Here is a 20,941-nt window from a genome sequence, read left to right on the forward strand (position 1 = left end):
GACACTGCAGCACTCCCTCAGTACTAACCCTCTGACAGTGCAGCACTCCCTCAGCACTGACCCTCTGACAGTGCAGCACTCCCTCAGTACTGACCCTCTGACAGTGCAGCACTCCCTCAGTACTGACCCTCCGACATTGCTGCACTCCCTCAGCACTGACCCTCTGACAGTGCAGCACTCCCTCAGTACTGACCCTCTGACAGTGCAGCACTCCCTCAGTACTGACCCTCTGACAGTGCAGCACTCCCTCAGTACTGACCCTCCGACAGTGCTGCAATCCCTCAGCACTGACCCTCTGACAGTGCAGCACTCCCTCAGTACTGACCCTCTGACAGTGCAGCACTCCCTCAGTACTGACCCTCTGACAGTGCAGCACTCATTCAATACTAACGAACCAAGAGTGCAGCAATCCAGAAGTACTCACCCTCTGACAGTGTAATGCTCCCTCAGTACACAACCTCCAACAGTGCAGCTTCTCAGTACTCACCCTCCGACAGTGCAGCGCTCCCTCAGTACTGACCCTCTGATAGTATGGCCCTCCCTCAGTACTGACTACTTGACAGTGCATCACTCCCTCAGTACTCAAACGCCGAGCAGTGCTTCCTCAGTACTGACCCTCAACAGTGCAGCAGCCCCTCAGTTCTGATCCTCCAACAGTGCAGCACTCCCTCAGTACTGACCTTCTGATAGGGCAGCAGTTCCTCAGTACTGACCTGCTGACAGTTCAGCACTCCCTCAGTACAGACCCTCCGACAGTGCAGCACTCCCTCAGCACTGACCCTCTGACAGTGCAGCACTCCTTCAGTACTGACCCTCAGACAGTGCAGCTCTCCCTCAGTACTGACTCTCTGACAGTGCAGCACTCCCTCAGCACTGACCCTCTGACAGTGCAGCACTCCCTCAGTACTGACCCACTGACAGTGCAGCACTCCCTCAGCACTGACCCTCTGACAGTGCAGCACTCCCTCAGTACTGACCCTCTGACCGTGCAGCACTCCCTCACTACTGACCCTCTGACAGTCCAGCACTCCTTCAGTACTGACCCTCTGACAGTACTGCACTCCCTCTGTACTGACCCTCTGACTATGCAGCACTCCCTCAGTACTGATTCTCTGACAGTGCAGCACTCCCTCAGTACTGACTCTCTGACAGTACAACAGTCCCTCAGTACTGACGCTCTGACAGTGCAGCACTCCCTCAGTACTGACCCTCTGACAGTGCAGCACTCCCTCAGCACTGACCCTCTGACAGTGCAGCACTCCTTCAGTACTGACCCTCAGACAGTGCAGCTCTCCCTCAGTACTGACTCTCTGACAGTGCAGCACTCCCTCAGCACTGACCCTCTGACAGTGCAGCACTCCCTCAGTACTGACCCTCTGACAGTGCAGCACTCCCTCAGTACTGACCCTCTGACAGTGCAGCACTCATTCAATACTAACGAACCAAGAGTGCAGCAATCCAGAAGTACTCACCCTCTGACAGTGTAATGCTCCCTCAGTACACAACCTCCAACAGTGCAGCTTCTCAGTACTCACCCTCCGACAGTGCAGCGCTCCCTCAGTACTGACCCTCTGATAGTATGGCCCTCCCTCAGTACTGACTACTTGACAGTGCATCACTCCCTCAGTACTCAAACGCCGAGCAGTGCTTCCTCAGTACTGACCCTCAACAGTGCAGCAGCCCCTCAGTTCTGATCCTCCAACAGTGCAGCACTCCCTCAGTACTGACCTTCTGATAGGGCAGCAGTTCCTCAGTACTGACCTGCTGACAGTTCAGCACTCCCTCAGTACAGACCCTCCGACAGTGCAGCACTCCCTCAGCACTGACCCTCTGACAGTGCAGCACTCCTTCAGTACTGACCCTCAGACAGTGCAGCTCTCCCTCAGTACTGACTCTCTGACAGTGCAGCACTCCCTCAGCACTGACCCTCTGACAGTGCAGCACTCCCTCAGTACTGACCCACTGACAGTGCAGCACTCCCTCAGCACTGACCCTCTGACAGTGCAGCACTCCCTCAGTACTGACCCTCTGACCGTGCAGCACTCCCTCACTACTGACCCTCTGACAGTCCAGCACTCCTTCAGTACTGACCCTCTGACAGTACTGCACTCCCTCTGTACTGACCCTCTGACTATGCAGCACTCCCTCAGTACTGATTCTCTGACAGTGCAGCACTCCCTCAGTACTGACTCTCTGACAGTACAACAGTCCCTCAGTACTGACGCTCTGACAGTGCAGCACTCCCTCAGTACTCACCCTCTGACAGTGCAGCACTCTCTCAGTACTGACCCTCTGACAGTACAGCAATCCCTCAGTACCGACCCACCAACAGGGCTGCACGCCCTCAGTACTGACCTTCTGATAGTACAGCACTCCCTCAGTACCGACCCACCAAGAGTGCAGCACCACCTCAGTACTCACCATCCGGCAGTGCAGCACTCCCTCAGTACTGGCTCTCTGACAGTGCAGCACCCCTTCAGTACTGACCCTCCGACAGTTCGGCACTCCCTCAGTACTGATGCTCCGACAATGCAGTACTCTCAGCACTCATCCGCCGGCAGCATTCCCTCAGTACGGACCCTCTGTCTGTGTGGCCCTCCCTCAGTACTAACAGTCCGACAGTGCAGTGCTCCCTAAGTACTCGCGTCAAGAGTGCAGTGCTCCCTCAGTACCAACCCTCAACAGAGCAACAATCCCTCAGTTGAGATCATCCAACAGTCCACCGCTCCCTCAGTACTGACCCTCCAACATTGCAGCACCCCCTCAGTACTGACCCTCTGACAGTGCAGCACTCCCTCATTACTGACCTTCTGACAGTGCAGCACTCCCTCAGTACTAACCCTCTGACAGTGCAGCACTCCCTCAGTACTGACCCTCTGACACGCCTGCACTCCCTCAGTACTAACCCTCTGACAGTGCAGCACTCCCTCAGCACTGACCCTCTGACAGTGCAGCTCTCCCTCAGTACTGAACCTACGACAGTGCCGCACTCCCTCAATACTGACCCTCCGAATGTGCAGCACTCATTCAATACTAACGAACCAAGAGTGCAGCAATCCAGAAGTACTCCAGAAGTACAATCCAGACAGTGTAATGCTCCCTCAGTACACAACCTCCAACAGTGCAGCTTCTCAGTACACACCCTCCGGCAGGGCAGCGCTCCCTCGGTACTGACCCTCTGATAGTATGGCCCTCCCTCAGTACTGACTATTTGACAGTGCACCGCTCCCTCAGTACTCAAACGCCAAGCAGTGCTTCCTCAGTACTGACCCTCAACAGTGCAGCGCTCCCTCAGTACTCAAACGCCAAGCAGTGCTTCCTCAGTACTGACCCTCAACAGTGCAGCAGGCCCTCAGTTCTGATCCTCCACAGTGCAGCACTCCCTCAGTACTGACCTTCTGATAGGGCAGCAGTTCCTCAGTACCGACCTTCTGATAGGGCAGCACTCCTTCAATACTGACCGTCTGACATTGCTGCACTCCTTCAATACTGACCCTCTGACAGTGCAGCGTTCACTCAGTACTGACCCACCAACAGTGTCGCAATCTCTCAGTTATGACCCTCTGACAGTGCCCTACTGCTTCAGTACTGATCTTTTGACAGTGCAACACTCCCTCAGTACTGATCCTCTGACAGTGCAGCACTCCCTCAGTACTGACCCTCCGACAGTGCTGCACTCCCTCAGCACTGACCCTCTGACACTGCAGCACTCCCTCAGTACTAATCCTCTGACAGTGCAGCACTCCCTCAGCACTGACCCTCTGACAGTGCAGCACTCCCTCAGTACTGACCCTCTGACAGTGCAGCACTCCCTCAGTACTGACCCTCCGACATTGCTGCACTCCCTCAGCACTGACCCTCTGACAGTGCAGCACTCCCTCAGTACTGACCCTCTGACAGTGCAGCACTCCCTCAGTACTGACCCTCTGACAGTGCAGCACTCCCTCAGTACTGACCCTCCGACAGTGCTGCAATCCCTCAGCACTGACCCTCTGACAGTGCAGCACTCCCTCAGTACTGACCCTCTGACAGTGCAGCACTCCCTCAGTACTGACCCTCTGACAGTGCAGCACTCATTCAATACTAACGAACCAAGAGTGCAGCAATCCAGAAGTACTCACCCTCTGACAGTGTAATGCTCCCTCAGTACACAACCTCCAACAGTGCAGCTTCTCAGTACTCACCCTCCGACAGTGCAGCGCTCCCTCAGTACTGACCCTCTGATAGTATGGCCCTCCCTCAGTACTGACTACTTGACAGTGCATCACTCCCTCAGTACTCAAACGCCGAGCAGTGCTTCCTCAGTACTGACCCTCAACAGTGCAGCAGCCCCTCAGTTCTGATCCTCCAACAGTGCAGCACTCCCTCAGTACTGACCTTCTGATAGGGCAGCAGTTCCTCAGTACTGACCTGCTGACAGTTCAGCACTCCCTCAGTACAGACCCTCCGACAGTGCAGCACTCCCTCAGCACTGACCCTCTGACAGTGCAGCACTCCTTCAGTACTGACCCTCAGACAGTGCAGCTCTCCCTCAGTACTGACTCTCTGACAGTGCAGCACTCCCTCAGCACTGACCCTCTGACAGTGCAGCACTCCCTCAGTACTGACCCACTGACAGTGCAGCACTCCCTCAGCACTGACCCTCTGACAGTGCAGCACTCCCTCAGTACTGACCCTCTGACCGTGCAGCACTCCCTCACTACTGACCCTCTGACAGTCCAGCACTCCTTCAGTACTGACCCTCTGACAGTACTGCACTCCCTCTGTACTGACCCTCTGACTATGCAGCACTCCCTCAGTACTGATTCTCTGACAGTGCAGCACTCCCTCAGTACTGACTCTCTGACAGTACAACAGTCCCTCAGTACTGACGCTCTGACAGTGCAGCACTCCCTCAGTACTCACCCTCTGACAGTGCAGCACTCTCTCAGTACTGACCCTCTGACAGTACAGCAATCCCTCAGTACCGACCCACCAACAGGGCTGCACGCCCTCAGTACTGACCCTCTGATAGTACAGCACTCCCTCAGTACCGACCCACCAATAGTGCAGCACCACCTCAGTACTCACCATCCGGCAGTGCAGCACTCCCTCAGTACTGGCTCTCTGACAGTGCAGCACCCCTTCAGTACTGACCCTCCGACAGTTCGGCACTCCCTCAGTACTGATGCTCCGACAATGCAGTACTCTCAGCACTCATCCGCCGGCAGCATTCCCTCAGTACGGACCCTCTGTCTGTGTGGCCCTCCCTCAGTACTAACTGTCCGACAGTGCAGTGCTCCCTAAGTACTCGCGTCAAGAGTGCAGTGCTCCCTCAGTACCAACCCTCAACAGAGCAACAATCCCTCAGTTGAGATCATCCAACAGTCCACCGCTCCCTCAGTACTGACCCTCCAACATTGCAGCACCCCCTCAGTACTGACCCTCTGACAGTGCAGCACTCCCTCATTACTGACCTTCTGACAGTGCAGCACTCCCTCAGTACTAACCCTCTGACAGTGCAGCACTCCCTCAGTACTGACCCTCTGACACGCCTGCACTCCCTCAGTACTAACCCTCTGACAGTGCAGCACTCCCTCAGCACTGACCCTCTGACAGTGCAGCTCTCCCTCAGTACTGAACCTACGACAGTGCCGCACTCCCTCAATACTGACCCTCCGAATGTGCAGCACTCATTCAATACTAACGAACCAAGAGTGCAGCAATCCAGAAGTACTCCAGAAGTACAATCCAGACAGTGTAATGCTCCCTCAGTACACAACCTCCAACAGTGCAGCTTCTCAGTACACACCCTCCGGCAGTGCAGCGCTCCCTCGGTACTGACCCTCTGATAGTATGGCCCTCCCTCAGTACTGACTATTTGACAGTGCACCGCTCCCTCAGTACTCAAACGCCAAGCAGTGCTTCCTCAGTACTGACCCTCAACAGTGCAGCGCTCCCTCAGTACTCAAACGCCAAGCAGTGCTTCCTCAGTACTGACCCTCAACAGTGCAGCAGGCCCTCAGTTCTGATCCTCCACAGTGCAGCACTCCCTCAGTACTGACCTTCTGATAGGGCAGCAGTTCCTCAGTACTGACCTTCTGATAGGGCAGCACTCCTTCAATACTGACCGTCTGACATTGCTGCACTCCTTCAATACTGACCCTCTGACAGTGCAGCGTTCACTCAGTACTGACCCACCAACAGTGTCGCAATCTCTCAGTTATGACCCTCTGACAGTGCCCTACTGCTTCAGTACTGATCTTTTGACAGTGCAACACTCCCTCAGTACTGATCCTCTGACAGTGCAGCACTCCCTCAGTACTGACCCTCCGACAGTGCTGCACTCCCTCAGCACTGACCCTCTGACACTGCAGCACTCCCTCAGTACTAACCCTCTGACAGTGCAGCACTCCCTCAGCACTGACCCTCTGACAGTGCAGCACTCCCTCAGTACTGACCCTCTGACAGTGCAGCACTCCCTCAGTACTGACCCTCCGACATTGCTGCACTCCCTCAGCACTGACCCTCTGACAGTGCAGCACTCCCTCAGTACTGACCCTCTGACAGTGCAGCACTCCCTCAGTACTGACCCTCTGACAGTGCAGCACTCCCTCAGTACTGACCCTCCGACAGTGCTGCAATCCCTCAGCACTGACCCTCTGACAGTGCAGCACTCCCTCAGTACTGACCCTCTGACAGTGCAGCACTCCCTCAGTACTGACCCTCTGACAGTGCAGCACTCATTCAATACTAACGAACCAAGAGTGCAGCAATCCAGAAGTACTCACCCTCTGACAGTGTAATGCTCCCTCAGTACACAACCTCCAACAGTGCAGCTTCTCAGTACTCACCCTCCGACAGTGCAGCGCTCCCTCAGTACTGACCCTCTGATAGTATGGCCCTCCCTCAGTACTGACTACTTGACAGTGCATCACTCCCTCAGTACTCAAACGCCGAGCAGTGCTTCCTCAGTACTGACCCTCAACAGTGCAGCAGCCCCTCAGTTCTGATCCTCCAACAGTGCAGCACTCCCTCAGTACTGACCTTCTGATAGGGCAGCAGTTCCTCAGTACTGACCTGCTGACAGTTCAGCACTCCCTCAGTACAGACCCTCCGACAGTGCAGCACTCCCTCAGCACTGACCCTCTGACAGTGCAGCACTCCTTCAGTACTGACCCTCAGACAGTGCAGCTCTCCCTCAGTACTGACTCTCTGACAGTGCAGCACTCCCTCAGCACTGACCCTCTGACAGTGCAGCACTCCCTCAGTACTGACCCACTGACAGTGCAGCACTCCCTCAGCACTGACCCTCTGACAGTGCAGCACTCCCTCAGTACTGACCCTCTGACCGTGCAGCACTCCCTCACTACTGACCCTCTGACAGTCCAGCACTCCTTCAGTACTGACCCTCTGACAGTACTGCACTCCCTCTGTACTGATCCTCTGACTATGCAGCACTCCCTCAGTACTGATTCTCTGACAGTGCAGCACTCCCTCAGTACTGACTCTCTGACAGTACAACAGTCCCTCAGTACTGACGCTCTGACAGTGCAGCACTCCCTCAGTACTGACCCTCTGACAGTGCAGCACTCCCTCAGCACTGACCCTCTGACAGTGCAGCACTCCTTCAGTACTGACCCTCAGACAGTGCAGCTCTCCCTCAGTACTGACTCTCTGACAGTGCAGCACTCCCTCAGCACTGACCCTCTGACAGTGCAGCACTCCCTCAGTACTGACCCACTGACAGTGCAGCACTCCCTCAGCACTGACCCTCTGACAGTGCAGCACTCCCTCAGTACTGACCCTCTGACCGTGCAGCACTCCCTCACTACTGACCCTCTGACAGTCCAGCACTCCTTCAGTACTGACCCTCTGACAGTACTGCACTCCCTCTGTACTGACCCTCTGACTATGCAGCACTCCCTCAGTACTGATTCTCTGACAGTGCAGCACTCCCTCAGTACTGACTCTCTGACAGTACAACAGTCCCTCAGTACTGACGCTCTGACAGTGCAGCACTCCCTCAGTACTGACCCTCTGACAGTGCAGCACTCCCTCAGTACTGACCATCTGACAGTGTAGCACTCCCTCAGTACTGACCCTCTGACACGTCCCTTGGTCAGTTCATCTTTGATGATTTTCTTTCTCTTCACTCCTCCATAAACCATTAATTTTTCCTGTGTTCCGTGTCCCTGTGTATCCTCCTCTTTCTCTGTCGCTGTGACCTCCTCCAGCCCTACAACCCTCTGTGATCTCTGTGCTCCTCTAATTGTGGCCTCTTTTCCCTTCTCTCACTGGCGCCACCAGTGCTGGCTGTGCCTTCCTAAGCCTGGGCCCTAAACTCTGGAATTCCTTCCCTAATCCTCTCCACCTGTCTCGCTCTCTCCTCCTTTGAGACACTCCTTTGACCAAGATTTTGGTTGCCTTTCCTAGTATCTCCTTACGTGACTCAATATCAAATCTTTGACTGATGGCGTTGCTGTTCAGCAGTTTAGGGATGTTTTACCACATTGGTGGCGCTATATAAATGCAAGTTTGTTGTCTTCTCACATTGTGCTTCCTGTGTATTCCTGTTGTGTTCCAGGCCGACGTGATGACCAGACGCTGACGATCCTGGCTCCGGCCCGGGATATTACGGTTAATGCCGGGGAATCGGCCTGCTTCGAATGCGAGATCCGGGGGCCTCCCGATGTTGACGTTGACTGGCTGACCAATGGGAAGCTGATCCAGCCTGCTCTGCTCAACTGCAAGATGCTCTTTGATGGCAAGAAGTGCAAGCTGCTCCTCAACTCGGTCCACGAAGACGACACAGGAGTTTACACCTGCAAGCTCAGCACGGCAAAAGGTGAGCCACGGGCTCCTGGACCCGAAACATACAAAAATGCATACGCATTAGGAGCAGGAGTGGGCCATTCAGCCCCTCGAGCCTGCTCCTCCATTTGGTAAGATCATGGCTGGTCTGATTGTGGCCTGAATTCCACCCTCCTGCTTACCCTCTATAGTCCTGGACTCCATTGCTAGTCAAGAATCTATCTCACTCTCCCTTAAAAATATTCATTGGCGCTGCCTCCACTGCTCTCAGGAGGAGAGAGTTCCACCCACTCATGACTCTCAGAGAAAAGATTTCTCCTCGTCCCCATCTTAAGTGGGAGACCCCTTCTTTTTAAACTGTGTCCCCTGGTTCTAGTCTCTCCTACAAGAGGAAATACCCTCTCAGCATCCAACCTGTCAATCTCCCCACCCCCCCCCCCCTCAGGATCTTATATGTTTCAATAAGATCACCTCTCAATCTTCTAAACTCCAATGGATACAGGCCCAGCCAGTCCAACCTTTCCTCAGAAGGATAACCCCCTCATTCTAAGAATGAGTTGAGTGAACCTTCTCTGAACTGCTTCAAACACAGTTACATCCTTTCTTAAATGAGGAGACCAAAACTGTACTCGGTACCCAACACGTGGTCATAAGAATTTACGAATTAGGAGCAGGAGTAGGCCACTCAGCCCCTCGAGCCTGCTCCACCATTCAATAAGATCATGGTGACCCCACATTCCCACCTACCCCCGATAACCTTTCACCTCCTTGTTAATCAAGAATCTATCTAGCTCTGCCTTAAAAATATTCAATGACTCTGCTTCCACCGCCTTTTGAGGAAGAGTTCCAAAGACTCACCACCCACTGAGAGAAAAAAATTCTCCTCATCTCTGTTTTAAATGAGCGACCGCTTTTGTTTAAACCGTGACCCCGGTTCTAGATTCTCCCACAAGAGGAAACATCCTCTCCACATCCACCCTGTCAACTAAGTCACCTCTTACTCTTCTAAACTCCACCAGATACAAGCCTAACCTGTCCAACCTTTCCCCATAAGACAACCCGCCCATTCCTGGTATTAGTTTAGTAAACCTTCTCTCAGCTGCTTCTAATACATTTATATCTTGCTTTAAATAAAGAAACCAATACTGTACACAGTATACCAGATGTGGTTTCACCAGTGCCCTGTACAACTGAAGCATAACCTCCCTACTTTTGTATTCAATTCCCCTCACAATAAATGATAACATTCTATTAGCTTTCCTAATTACCTGCTGTACCTGCATTCTAGCCTTTTGTGATTCAAGCACTAGGACACCCAGATCCCTCTGCAGCTCAGAGCTCTGCAATCTCTCACCATTTAGATAATCAGCTTCTTTTTTATTCTTCCTGCCAAAATGAACAATTTCACATTTGCCCACATTATACTCCATTTGTCAGATCTTTGATCTTTTCCCACTCACTTAACCTATCTACATCCCTTTGTCGCCTCCTTATGGTCTCTTTGCAATTTACTTTCCTACCTATCTTTGCGTCATCAGTAAATTGAGCTACCGCACCATCTGTCCCTTCATCCAAGTTATTTATATAAATTGTAAACAGTTGAGGCCCCAGCACTGAACCTTGTGGCACACCATTAGTTACACCCTGCCAACCTGAAAAAGACCCATTTATGCCAACTCTCTGCTTCCTGTTAGCCAGCCAATTTCCTATCCATGCCAATATGTTACCCCCTACACCACGAGCTTTTATTTTCTGCAATAACCTTTGATGTGGCACTTTATCAAATGCCTTCTGGAAATCTAAGTACAGTACATCTACTGGCTCCCCTTTATCCACAGCACATCTGACTCCTTCAAAGAACTCCAATAAATTGGTTAAACACGATTTTCCTTTTACAAAGCCATGTTGACTCTGCCTGATTACCTTGAATTTTTCTAAGTGCCCTGCTATAACATATTTAATAATAGCTTATAATATTTTCCCTATGTTAGGCTAACTGGCCTGTAGTTTCCTGCTCTCTGTCTCCCTCCCTTTTTGAATAGAGTTATATTAGCTATTTTCCAATCTAATGGACCCTTTCCTGAATCTAGGAAATTTTGGAAAATTAAAACCAGTGCATCAACTATCTCACCAGCCACTTCTTTCAAGACCTTAGTGTGAAGTCCATCCAGACCTGGGGATGTGTCAGCCGCAGCACCAACAATTTACTCAATACCACTTCCCTGGTGATTGTAATTTTCCCGAGTTCCTCCCTCCCATTTCCTGATTTACAGCTATTTCCGGGATGTTACTCGTGTCCTCTATAATGCAGACTGAAGCAAAATACCTGTTTAATTCCTCTACCATCTCCCTACTTTCCATTATCAATTCCACAGATGCACTCTCTATAGGACCAACACTCACTTTGTTAACTCTTTTCTTATTTAAATATCTGTAGAAACTCTTCGTACTTGTCTTTATGTTACTAGTTAGCTTTCTGTTCTACTCTAATTCTTCCCTCCTTATTAATGTTTTGTCATTCTTTGCTGTTTTTTATATTCTTTCCAATCTTCTGACCTGCCACCCCTCTTTGCATAATTATATGCTTTTTCTTTAAGTTTGATACTGTCCTAAATGTCCTATAAGGCTGCAGTAAACCTTTCCTATTTTTATATTCCATTCCCCATTGCAGTAAACGCCAAAAATTTCATTTGCCTTCCTAATCACTTGCTGTGCCTGCACACTAACTTTTCCTGATTCATGTACCAGAACACCCAGATCCCTCTGTACCTCAGAGTTCTGCAATCCCTCTGTATTTAAACAATTTACTGCTTTTCAATTCTTCCTGGCAATGTGAACAAGTTCACATTATCCCCATGTTATACTCCATCTGACTCACTTAACCCGTCCATGTGCCTTTACAGACTCCTTATGTCCTTGTCACAATATCAGAAAAAAGAGCAGGAACAGACCACACAGCCCATCGACCCTACTGCACCATTTCATACCTTCATGGTTGATCTTCAGCCTGAACTCCAATTTCCACCCCCACCCCCCATCTACATTTCCCTTAATTCCCTGAAAAACCAAAGATCTGTCTGTCCCAACCTTAAATATATTCAACGATGGGGCATCCACAACCCTCTGGGGTAGAGAATTCCAAAGATTCACAAGGCTCTGAGTGAAGATATTTCTCTGCATCTCAGTCCTAAATGATCCTGAGACTGTGCCCTCTCGTTCTATATTCTCCAGCCAGGGTATCTCCCCTGTCAAGCCCCTTCAGAATCTTGTATGTTTCAATGAGATCACCCCTCATCCTTCTGAACTCCAGGGAACATAGACCAAATTTACTCAGCCTCTTACCATATGACAACTTGCTGGGAAAATGAGGGCAGGTTAGTTCAGTTGGCTGGACGGCAGTGATGCCAACAGCGTGGGTTCAATTCCCGTACCGGCTGAGGTCATCCATGAAGGCCCTACCTTCTCAACCTCGCCCCTTACCTGAGGTGCGGTGACCCTCAGATTAAACTCACCACCAGTCGTCTCTCTCTGAGAGAGCAGCCGATGATCCTCTGGGACTGCGGCGACCTTCGCTTCACTTGCTGGGAGAGTAACGTAGGCTTTGTACTGCCAATCAATTTGATCATGGCTGGTCTGTTTTTTGAACTCCATTTACCCGCCTTGTTCCCCTAACCCTTAATCCTCTCACCCAATGGAAATCTATCAATCCCTGCTTTGTAATTTCCAATTGAACCCCAGTCTCAACAGATTTTTTTGGGGGGGGTGAGTTCCAGATTTCCACTCCCCTTTGTATGAAGAAGTGCTTCCCACATGAAGAGCTCACTGTGCCTATATTTTTTTTTCCCAGTGTCACCTCTCGTTCTTATGTCAATTATCTTAAGTCTGTCTCCTCTGGTTACCGGCCCTCCTGCCACTGGAAACAGTTTCTCCTTATTTACTCTGTCAAAACTTCTCATGATTCTGAACGCCTCAATTAAATCTCCTCTTAACCTTCTCTGCTCTAAGGAGAACAATCCCAGCTTCTCAAGCTATTCTATCCTATTTCTAACATTATCCTTAAAACCTTCAGCAACAAAACTACACAGCCTGTGGTTTATATAATAACAGAGGACACAGGGTTAAGATAATTAGGAAAAGAACCAGGGGATGAGGAGGAGATTTTGGTTTTATGCAGCGAGTTGTTGTGATCTGGACAGTTCTGCCTGAACTGACAGTGGAAGCAGATTCAATAGGAACTTTCAAAAAGGAGTTGGATAAATGCTTGAAGGGGGAATACATTTCAGGGCAATCGGGAGGGAACGGGGTCAGGGGCTGTGGGGGGAGGTGGGGGGGAGGTGCGACTAATTGGATAGTTCTTTCAAAGAGCCAGCATGGGCACGATGGGCTGAATGGTCTCCTCCTGTGCTGTAAGATTCCATTATTCCCCTTCCTGGGCACAGGAGCCAGTTACACATGAGATCAGTCATCGATCCTCGGACCTTGTCTTGTCAATGAGGCAAGCTGGATGAATTCTTCTGACTCTTGTGTTCTTTCCCTCCCTCCTCCCTCCCCCCCACCACCCCCCCCTCCCCCCTCACAGATGAGAAGACATGTAGCTCCAAGCTGACAGTGCTGCCCTCTGTTCCTCCACTCTTCACCAGAAAGCTGGAAGATGTCTTTGTGATTGAGGGCAGGACCGCCCACCTCGATGTCAAAGTGAGCGGGACCCCCCCTCCCAGCGTCATCTGGATGCATTTTGGTAATTCCGACAAATGCAGCGATAAGTACTTTGCTAGTCGGACGAGAGGCTCCCGTTTCCCGTAGCGTCTTTCCTGACTTCGGAATCCCAACGTGTGCTTCACAGCCGGCGGGGTACTTTTTTTTTTGGAAGCGTAGTGACTGTTGTAACGTAGCGCGCACAGCAAGCTCCCACACACACAGCAACGTGAAGTGGCCTAGCAAGCCGCTCCGTTCAGGGGGAATTAGGGATGGGCAACGAAAAAAGTTATTGCTCTGGCCAAGCCGAGCAGTTGCTCAGATCTCAGAGTTACCTCGGAGGTTTCTCTCTGGTGGTTTTTGATTTGATGCCGTGTGCCCAAGACCAGTGTCCTTAACCCTTTTTATTTTGCTGAGCCCAGTTGCTGTTGAGCATTAATACACTCCAGGGACAGCGGTGATACTTCCAGGATGGAGTCTATGGAAAACTGTTCAGCTACATGACACCTCAATATCTACATTTAGTGGAGTAATCCTTTGGTGATACCCGCAATACCCCTTCCCTTGAGGTCTCTTCTAAACCATCTCAACAATGTCAATCATCTCCTCTTTGTCCTCTTGCAAAGCCTCAGCCAATCAGAGTCAACTTGCCAACCAATCAGCACCCTTTACCCCTGTAGTCTAAATTGTTGTGATCGTTTGAAATTTGGCTTTCTTGCATTTGTCCTGATGAGTGCAAGATTAAAAAGCTTCAGCAATAGGGTTGCTAACTCTCCAGGAATTGAAGATCACATATCAGAACACTGGGGAAAAACCATCAGGACATTAAAAAAGATTGGGGTTTGTTTTTTTTTGTCATTTTCATTGAGAATTCTCTTTGCCAGATTTAAAAATATTGAAAATGGAGGGAACATGGCTGTTTGGCTGCATCATCCAATGAGTCTTTTTGCTTACCAATTGGTGTAGGAAGGCTGTACATCACAAGAATGGATGAAGCCTGGGGGCAAGTCATGTGATGAGACCTCCAGGAATACATGTAGTCACAGTTGGCGACATTCTTTTTTTTCCAGTAATGTTTGAGGTTGGATTCCCAATTCCTGAGACTATCAAAGACCTGTGTTATCAAAAACCTGCAACGCTACATCTGGGGATTTGAGAATCATAACTTTCAAGAATCAAGCTGCAGGGTTCTGATGTGCTTGTGTTCTGTTTGGCAGGGGAGAGAGTGGTGGAGACAGAGGAGGTGAGGATTGTGAGGGATCAGGGACTACACTCGCTCATCATCATGCACGCAATGAGTGAGAACGAAGGGGAGTACGCCGCCATCGCCCAGAACACTCATGGAGATGCCTTCTGTTCAGCAGAACTCTATGTGGAGGAGCCACGACCTGTGGTCTCGTCACCAATGTAAGGACCGGCGGTGACAGGGTTAAAGGAAAGGACAGACTTGCATTTCTATAGTGCCATCCACTAACTCAGAATGTCCCAAAGCATCTTACAGCCAATGAAATAGTTTGGAATTGTAATCACTGTTGTAATGTAGGAATCACTAGACCCTCACCGAGGAGGTGATGCAAATGGCCTATTAATCCAGAGGCCCAGGCAGATGCTCTGGGGACACAGGTTCAAATCCCACCATGGCAGATGGTAGAATTTAAATTCAATTAATAAAACTTTGGAATATAAAGTTAGTCTCAGTAATAGCGACCATGAAACTATCAATAGTCCTTCATTTTGGGAAGGAAATCTACCATCCTTACCCAGTCTGGCCTATGAGTGACTCCAGACCCACAGCAATGTGGTTGACTCTTAACCACCCCCTGAAATGGCCTAGCAAGAGACTCAGTTCAAGGGCAGTTAAGGATGGGCAACCAATGTTAGCCTTGCCAGTGACACCCACATCCCATGAAATAATAAGTTTAGAAAAGAATCTCATTGGCACCAGCAAGATTGCACAACAGCCAGAAGATAAACATTTTTTTTAGTAATGTTGATTGAAGGACAGATATTGGACCAAACCCACAGGGAGAAGTCCCCTGAAATAGTGGCCTTGGGATCTTTTATAACCAACCAAGAGAGCAGGTAGGAGCACGTTTGTCATCTCATCTGAAAGACAGCACCTCCAGCAGTGCAGCATTCCTTCTGTATTACACTGGAGCGTAAAGCAATCTGGATGGAAAGCAGGATGTTAGGAGCTCTGGGGATCCTCTCTAGGAATCACCACTTCAGCTGAGAATCACAGGCTTCAGAACCCTGGGGAGAATAATGCAAGATCCCCGGTGTTTCTGTGCTCAGCAGGTCCTTGTGCCTGAGTTTCTGTGGCTAGTAGATCCCCTCATCTAGTAGATCCCCTCATCCAGTAGATCCCCTCATCTTCGAGTTCCATGGAAGCTGGTCAACCTCTTCCATTCAAATTTCCAGTTGGTCTAAAGAATGGGACCAAGAGCAACAGGGAGGGAGGGAGGGAGGAAGAGAGGGAGAGAGAGGGAGGGCAAGAAGGAGGGAGAGGGAGGGAGGGAGGGAGGGCTAGGAGGGAGAGAAGGTTTCGGTGATGGCACCAGCTGAGATTTCTCTTCTCTGTCGCCACTCCCCAGCGAGAGCGGTTGCCAATGACGACCAACCAGCCCCTGTCTCTCATCTTCTCTCTTCTTCACAGGGCTAAACTGGAAAAGATGCCCTCAATTCCTGAGGAGCCCGAGATTCCAGAAAACGAGATGGAACGTTTCACCATGCCAGACTTCATCAAACCCATCCAGAACATCGATGTGACAGAGGGGAAGGATGCGGTACTGGAGTGTCAGGTGACGGGTCTACCCTACCCTGCCATCACCTGGTACCATAACGGTCACAAACTGGAGAGCACTGACGAGCGGAGAATGACACAGTGTACGTAAATCCACTAAACCCTCCCAAGTTGAAGCACTGACAAATGAAAAGAACAGTAACTTGGCCACATGTCACAATGCAGGAGACTTTGTGGCATTCTGGGTATAGCAGGCGGTTCTCAAAATGCGACACAATAGCCTCCATCACTACATCCAGCAACTCACCATCATCAGTGATAGAGGGGCTATCACAAAGCAGAAACTTCCTAATCAAACGCAGCCCTCTCTATCCCTCATCTCAGTACAGACCCTGCTGGATCAAGACTTGTAATCCTTCTGCTATTTAACATTTGTGGAATGTTCTGGAATTTCAGTCAAGCCCTGGAGCTTTGAGGTTCCTCAGAATTAGGAGCATAACAAATAGGAGCGAGAGTAGGCCATTCGGCCCCTCGAGCCTGCTCCACCATTCACAGTCCCTTTACAGTGAAGAAGGAGGCCATTCAGCCCATTCAGTCAATAAGATTGTGGCTGATCTTCTGCCTCAACTCTAGTTGTCCACCCTCTCCCCATATCTTTCAATTCCCTCAGCATCCAATAATCTATCGAGCTCTTCTCAATGGCTGAGCATCCCAACTCTCTGGGGTAGAGAGTTCCAAAGATAAATTCACGTGAGTTCCAATCAGGGTTCTTCAGATCCTCCGTGTCAGGCAGTCTTAGCTGGTTAATGACCTGTACACAAAGTGTTGGGTCACAAGCCGCCCAGCATGAGGACCCCTGACCTGGCCAACGTAGGTCAGAGGTCATGTTCAAACACAAAGCCCCACCATCCCCACCCCCGTAGGTAACCTCCCACGCTTCTGCTTGCTACCCACCTCATGATTCTTAATGGTTTCATCACCATGGCTTCTCTTCACTACAGATAAAGACATCCATCGCTTGGTCATTCGCTGCGCCGACCATTCTCATGCAGGCGTTTATAAAAGTGTCATAGCGAACAAGGTGGGGAAGGCCACGAGCTACGCCCACATATTCGTGTCTGGTAAGATCCCACAACCGTCTGTAAACAGTCGTAGAACTAGACACCGAGTGGCATAACCGTTAGTCTCTTTGGGCAGCCAGTATTTACAGCACAGAGGGGGAGGTCTTGTGGTGCAGCGGGTAGCGTCCCGACCTCTGGGCCAGAAGCTCTGGGTTCACGTCCCATTCCAGGGCTTGATGACCAGGGAAGGGGCGTTCACAACATGGACCCCGAACAGGTTGATCGTCCGCCTGTAAATCCTTCCAGTATGCCTGATGGTGGGCGGTAAGAGCAGAACAGTTCCCAGGTCAGCCAGACTGCAGAAGGCCACAGCAAACCCCTGCAGTACATTGCCCAGCATCACCATGGACCAATCCGGTGGGAGTTCATGGTCGCCAGGAAATGGTACCGGAAGGAGCAGGACACAGCCCAGAAACAGGCCATTCCATACTGGTGTTTATGCTTCACTCCAGCTTCCTCCTGTCTTTCCTCATCTAAATCTATCATCATTAGCCTTGCTGCTCTTCTCCCTCATATATTTGCCGGTGGGCTGTATTTAGTGGAGGTGGTGGGGGTCCTGCCCGCATCACTTCACTTAGGAATGACCCACCGAATTAAGTGCCACCTAACTGGACAGCAGCAGGCCTGGGGGTCCTGCCCCCCAGAGTTGCCACCATTGCAGGCAGTGCGACAGGAGGAGTGGAGGCTGCTGCTGCTACCACACCCACCCGAGGTCACAAGGGAGAGATGGCGATGGGGGTGGGGGTTGGTGGGGGTGGGGTGGGGTTGGGGTTCAGCAGCAAGGGCAGGGGGCAGCTCTCCATAGGCCCTCCCCCCACTTCCCAATGCCGGGTCCCTCGATCAGGCGCAAGGGCCCCCTCAACCACCCCGTGGAGCCTGGAAACAACCCCACACGGGTTTGCTTGGTGCCCTCCCCGCTTGGCAAGTCTCCCACCTGCTGCTTGGGTTTAATACCTGGGGCAGCAGGACCAGGCCCTTTAAGGGCCTCAGTTGGCAGCTTGGTATGGACGCCACCCATGGACCTTCCCACCTTGAGCTGAATCAAGGTGGAGGCAAGAAGGTGGTGGGGCTCCCAGGCGCCACTGCTCAGCCCGATTAATGCCCCCCCTCCACCCACCACCAAACTTGCCTGGGGCAGGGCATTAAATCCTGCCCCCTTTTCTGGTCTAACCAAGGTTTGATACAGGCCTCTTATAACTTGCCTGCTTCTTAATATTGTTCTAGGAATAAACTCTGTGTTTGGTTTCTGTTTGTGTGGCCTTGCTAATGCGACTTTTAGCGAACGATGTACTGGCGTTCCGGGATAACTTTGTTCCTCTCCCACACCTAGACTCACAACTACCGAGCAATAGGTGACCTCCCTAACTCTTCCTTCTGGAACTAACTGCCTCACATTTACCTGCCCATTGCCCACGCTGCAGCTTTATTAATGTCGCCTGTAATTTGTTGTAGTCCTCCTCAAGTATGGAAGATCCCTCCCCAACCAAACTTGCGAATTTAGAAATTCTGTCTTTGATTCCAAAGTCTTAATCGTTTCACGTAAATTGGGAATAGCGGTGGTGCCAGCACAGGTCTTTGTAGAACACCCACTTCTCCAGCTTGATGGCAAATACGCTGGCTCCAAAGCGGAGGGCAGTGGGGAAGGCTCACTACTCAGACTGGCAAAGGGTGCGAAGTGGCTCTCTGCAGGAATCAGATGTCCGTCATCTAGAGAAATGGATGTGGGAATCAGGACGATCATTTCGAACCTTCTGGACTAGCAAGTGTAGTTAATACTGAGGAGAACTGTGACCAAATACAGGGAGGCGTCAATAAACTTGTAAAATGGATAATTGGCAGATTAATTTCAGTGTCGTTTAAATGTGAGATGGTTGGAGTGAAGGCCAAATACTCCTTATAAATCGTTTAAAAGACCTGGTTCTTGAGAATGAGGTGAACCAAGTAGATCAAGTGACAGTGGGGGAACATTTAGGGGACAGTGATCATTGTATCATAAGGTTTAAGACGATGGTGGAAAATGACATTCGTCAATCCAGAGTAAGAATAATCAACTGGCGGAGAGCGGACTTCATTGAGGCAAGAAAGGAACTGGGCTGGATTGACTGGAACCAAAGGTTGGTGGGAAAAACAGTAGCTGAACAATGGGCTTCCTTCAAAGAGGATGTTTTGGATTTCCAGCATCCGCAGTTTTTTTGTTTTTATCCTTCAAAGAGGAGATGGTTTGGGCACAGTCAAGGTATGTTCCCTCAAAAGGGAAGGATAGGACAAACAAGTCCAGAGCACCCCGGATGTCAAAGGAGATAGAAATTAGAATAAAGGAGAAAAGGTGTGCTTATGACAGGTGCTGGGTACCAAATACAATTGAGAACCATACTGAATACAGAAGGTTCAGAAGAGATGTGTAAAAGCAAATAGGAGAAAGAGGGATTATGAATTATGAAAAGAGACAAGCAGCTAACATAAAAGAAAATCCCAAAGTATTCTGTAAGCACATCAATAGTAAAAGGGTGGTAAAAGGAGGAATAGGCCAATTAGGGACCTAAAAGGGGATTTACACATAGAGGCAAGAGCTATGGCTGAGGTGTTAAATGAATACTTTGCATCTGTCTTTACCTACGAGGCAGATGCTGCCTAGGCCATGGTGACAGAGGAGGAAACTCAGCCACTAGAAGGTTTTAAAATTGATAAGGAGGTGGTATTGGATAAGCTGTCGGTATTTAAAGTTGATAAGGCACTGGGACCGGATGAGATGCATCCAAGAATATTGAAGGAAGTGAGTGTGGAAATTACAGAGGCACTGACAATAATCTTTCAATGTTCCCTGGATTCGGGGAGGTGCCGGAGGACTGGAGAATTGTGAACATTACTCCCTTCTTCAAAATAAGTTGTAAGGATCTGCCCCGTGATTACAGACCGGTCAGTTTACCTTCGGTGGTGGGGAAAGTTCTAGAAACTATTATTCAAGATAGAATTAATAGTCACATACAAAGTTTGCAGACAATGCAAAATTTGCGAGAATTGTAAATTCTGAGGAGGACAATGTAGAACTTCAAAATTACATTGACGCATTGGTGGAGTGGGCAGATAGGGGGCAGATGAAGTTCAATGTGGAGAAGTGTGAGATGATACACTTTGGTACAAAGAACATGGACAGACAGTATAAAATAAAGGATACTATTCTAAAGGGTGTGCAGGAGCAGAGAGACCTGGGTGTATATGTACATAAGTCATTAAAGGTGGCAGGACAGGTAGAGAGAGCTGTTTCTAAAAAGTATTCTAGGCTTCATTAACAGGGACATAAAATACAAGAGCAGGGAGGTTATGATGAACTTATATAAGACATTGGTTAGACCTCAGCTGGAGTATTGTGGACAGTTCTGGGTGCCACATGATAGGAAGGATATGAACACATTAGAGACAGTGCAGAAGAGATTTACAAGAATGATTCCAGGGATGAGACACTTCAGTTTTGAGGAAAGATTGGAGAAGTTGGGACTGTTTTCCTTGGAGAGGTGAAGGCTAAGAGGAGACTTGACAGAATTTTTCAAAATCATCTCAGGTCTCGACAGAGTAGATAGGGAGAAACTGT

At 50.1% G+C, this 20,941-nt stretch overlaps 1 protein-coding gene across 1 annotated transcript in view; it reads left to right on the forward strand.

Annotated features, from left to right (window-relative positions):
- Positions 1-20,941, forward strand: part of LOC121285065 (striated muscle preferentially expressed protein kinase-like) — a 191,316-nt gene that overhangs the window by 88,723 nt on the left and 81,652 nt on the right. Inside the window, exons 10-14 of the mRNA XM_041201190.1 lie at positions 8,567-8,827; positions 13,373-13,531; positions 14,706-14,895; positions 16,145-16,374; positions 17,233-17,352. Of these exons, the coding sequence (XP_041057124.1) occupies positions 8,567-8,827; positions 13,373-13,531; positions 14,706-14,895; positions 16,145-16,374; positions 17,233-17,352 (960 nt within the window). The remainder of the gene's footprint in view (positions 1-8,566; positions 8,828-13,372; positions 13,532-14,705; positions 14,896-16,144; positions 16,375-17,232; positions 17,353-20,941) is intronic.

Source organism: Carcharodon carcharias, chromosome 12 (assembly GCF_017639515.1).
Source record: "Carcharodon carcharias isolate sCarCar2 chromosome 12, sCarCar2.pri, whole genome shotgun sequence".
Lineage (NCBI taxonomy): Eukaryota > Metazoa > Chordata > Chondrichthyes > Lamniformes > Lamnidae > Carcharodon > Carcharodon carcharias.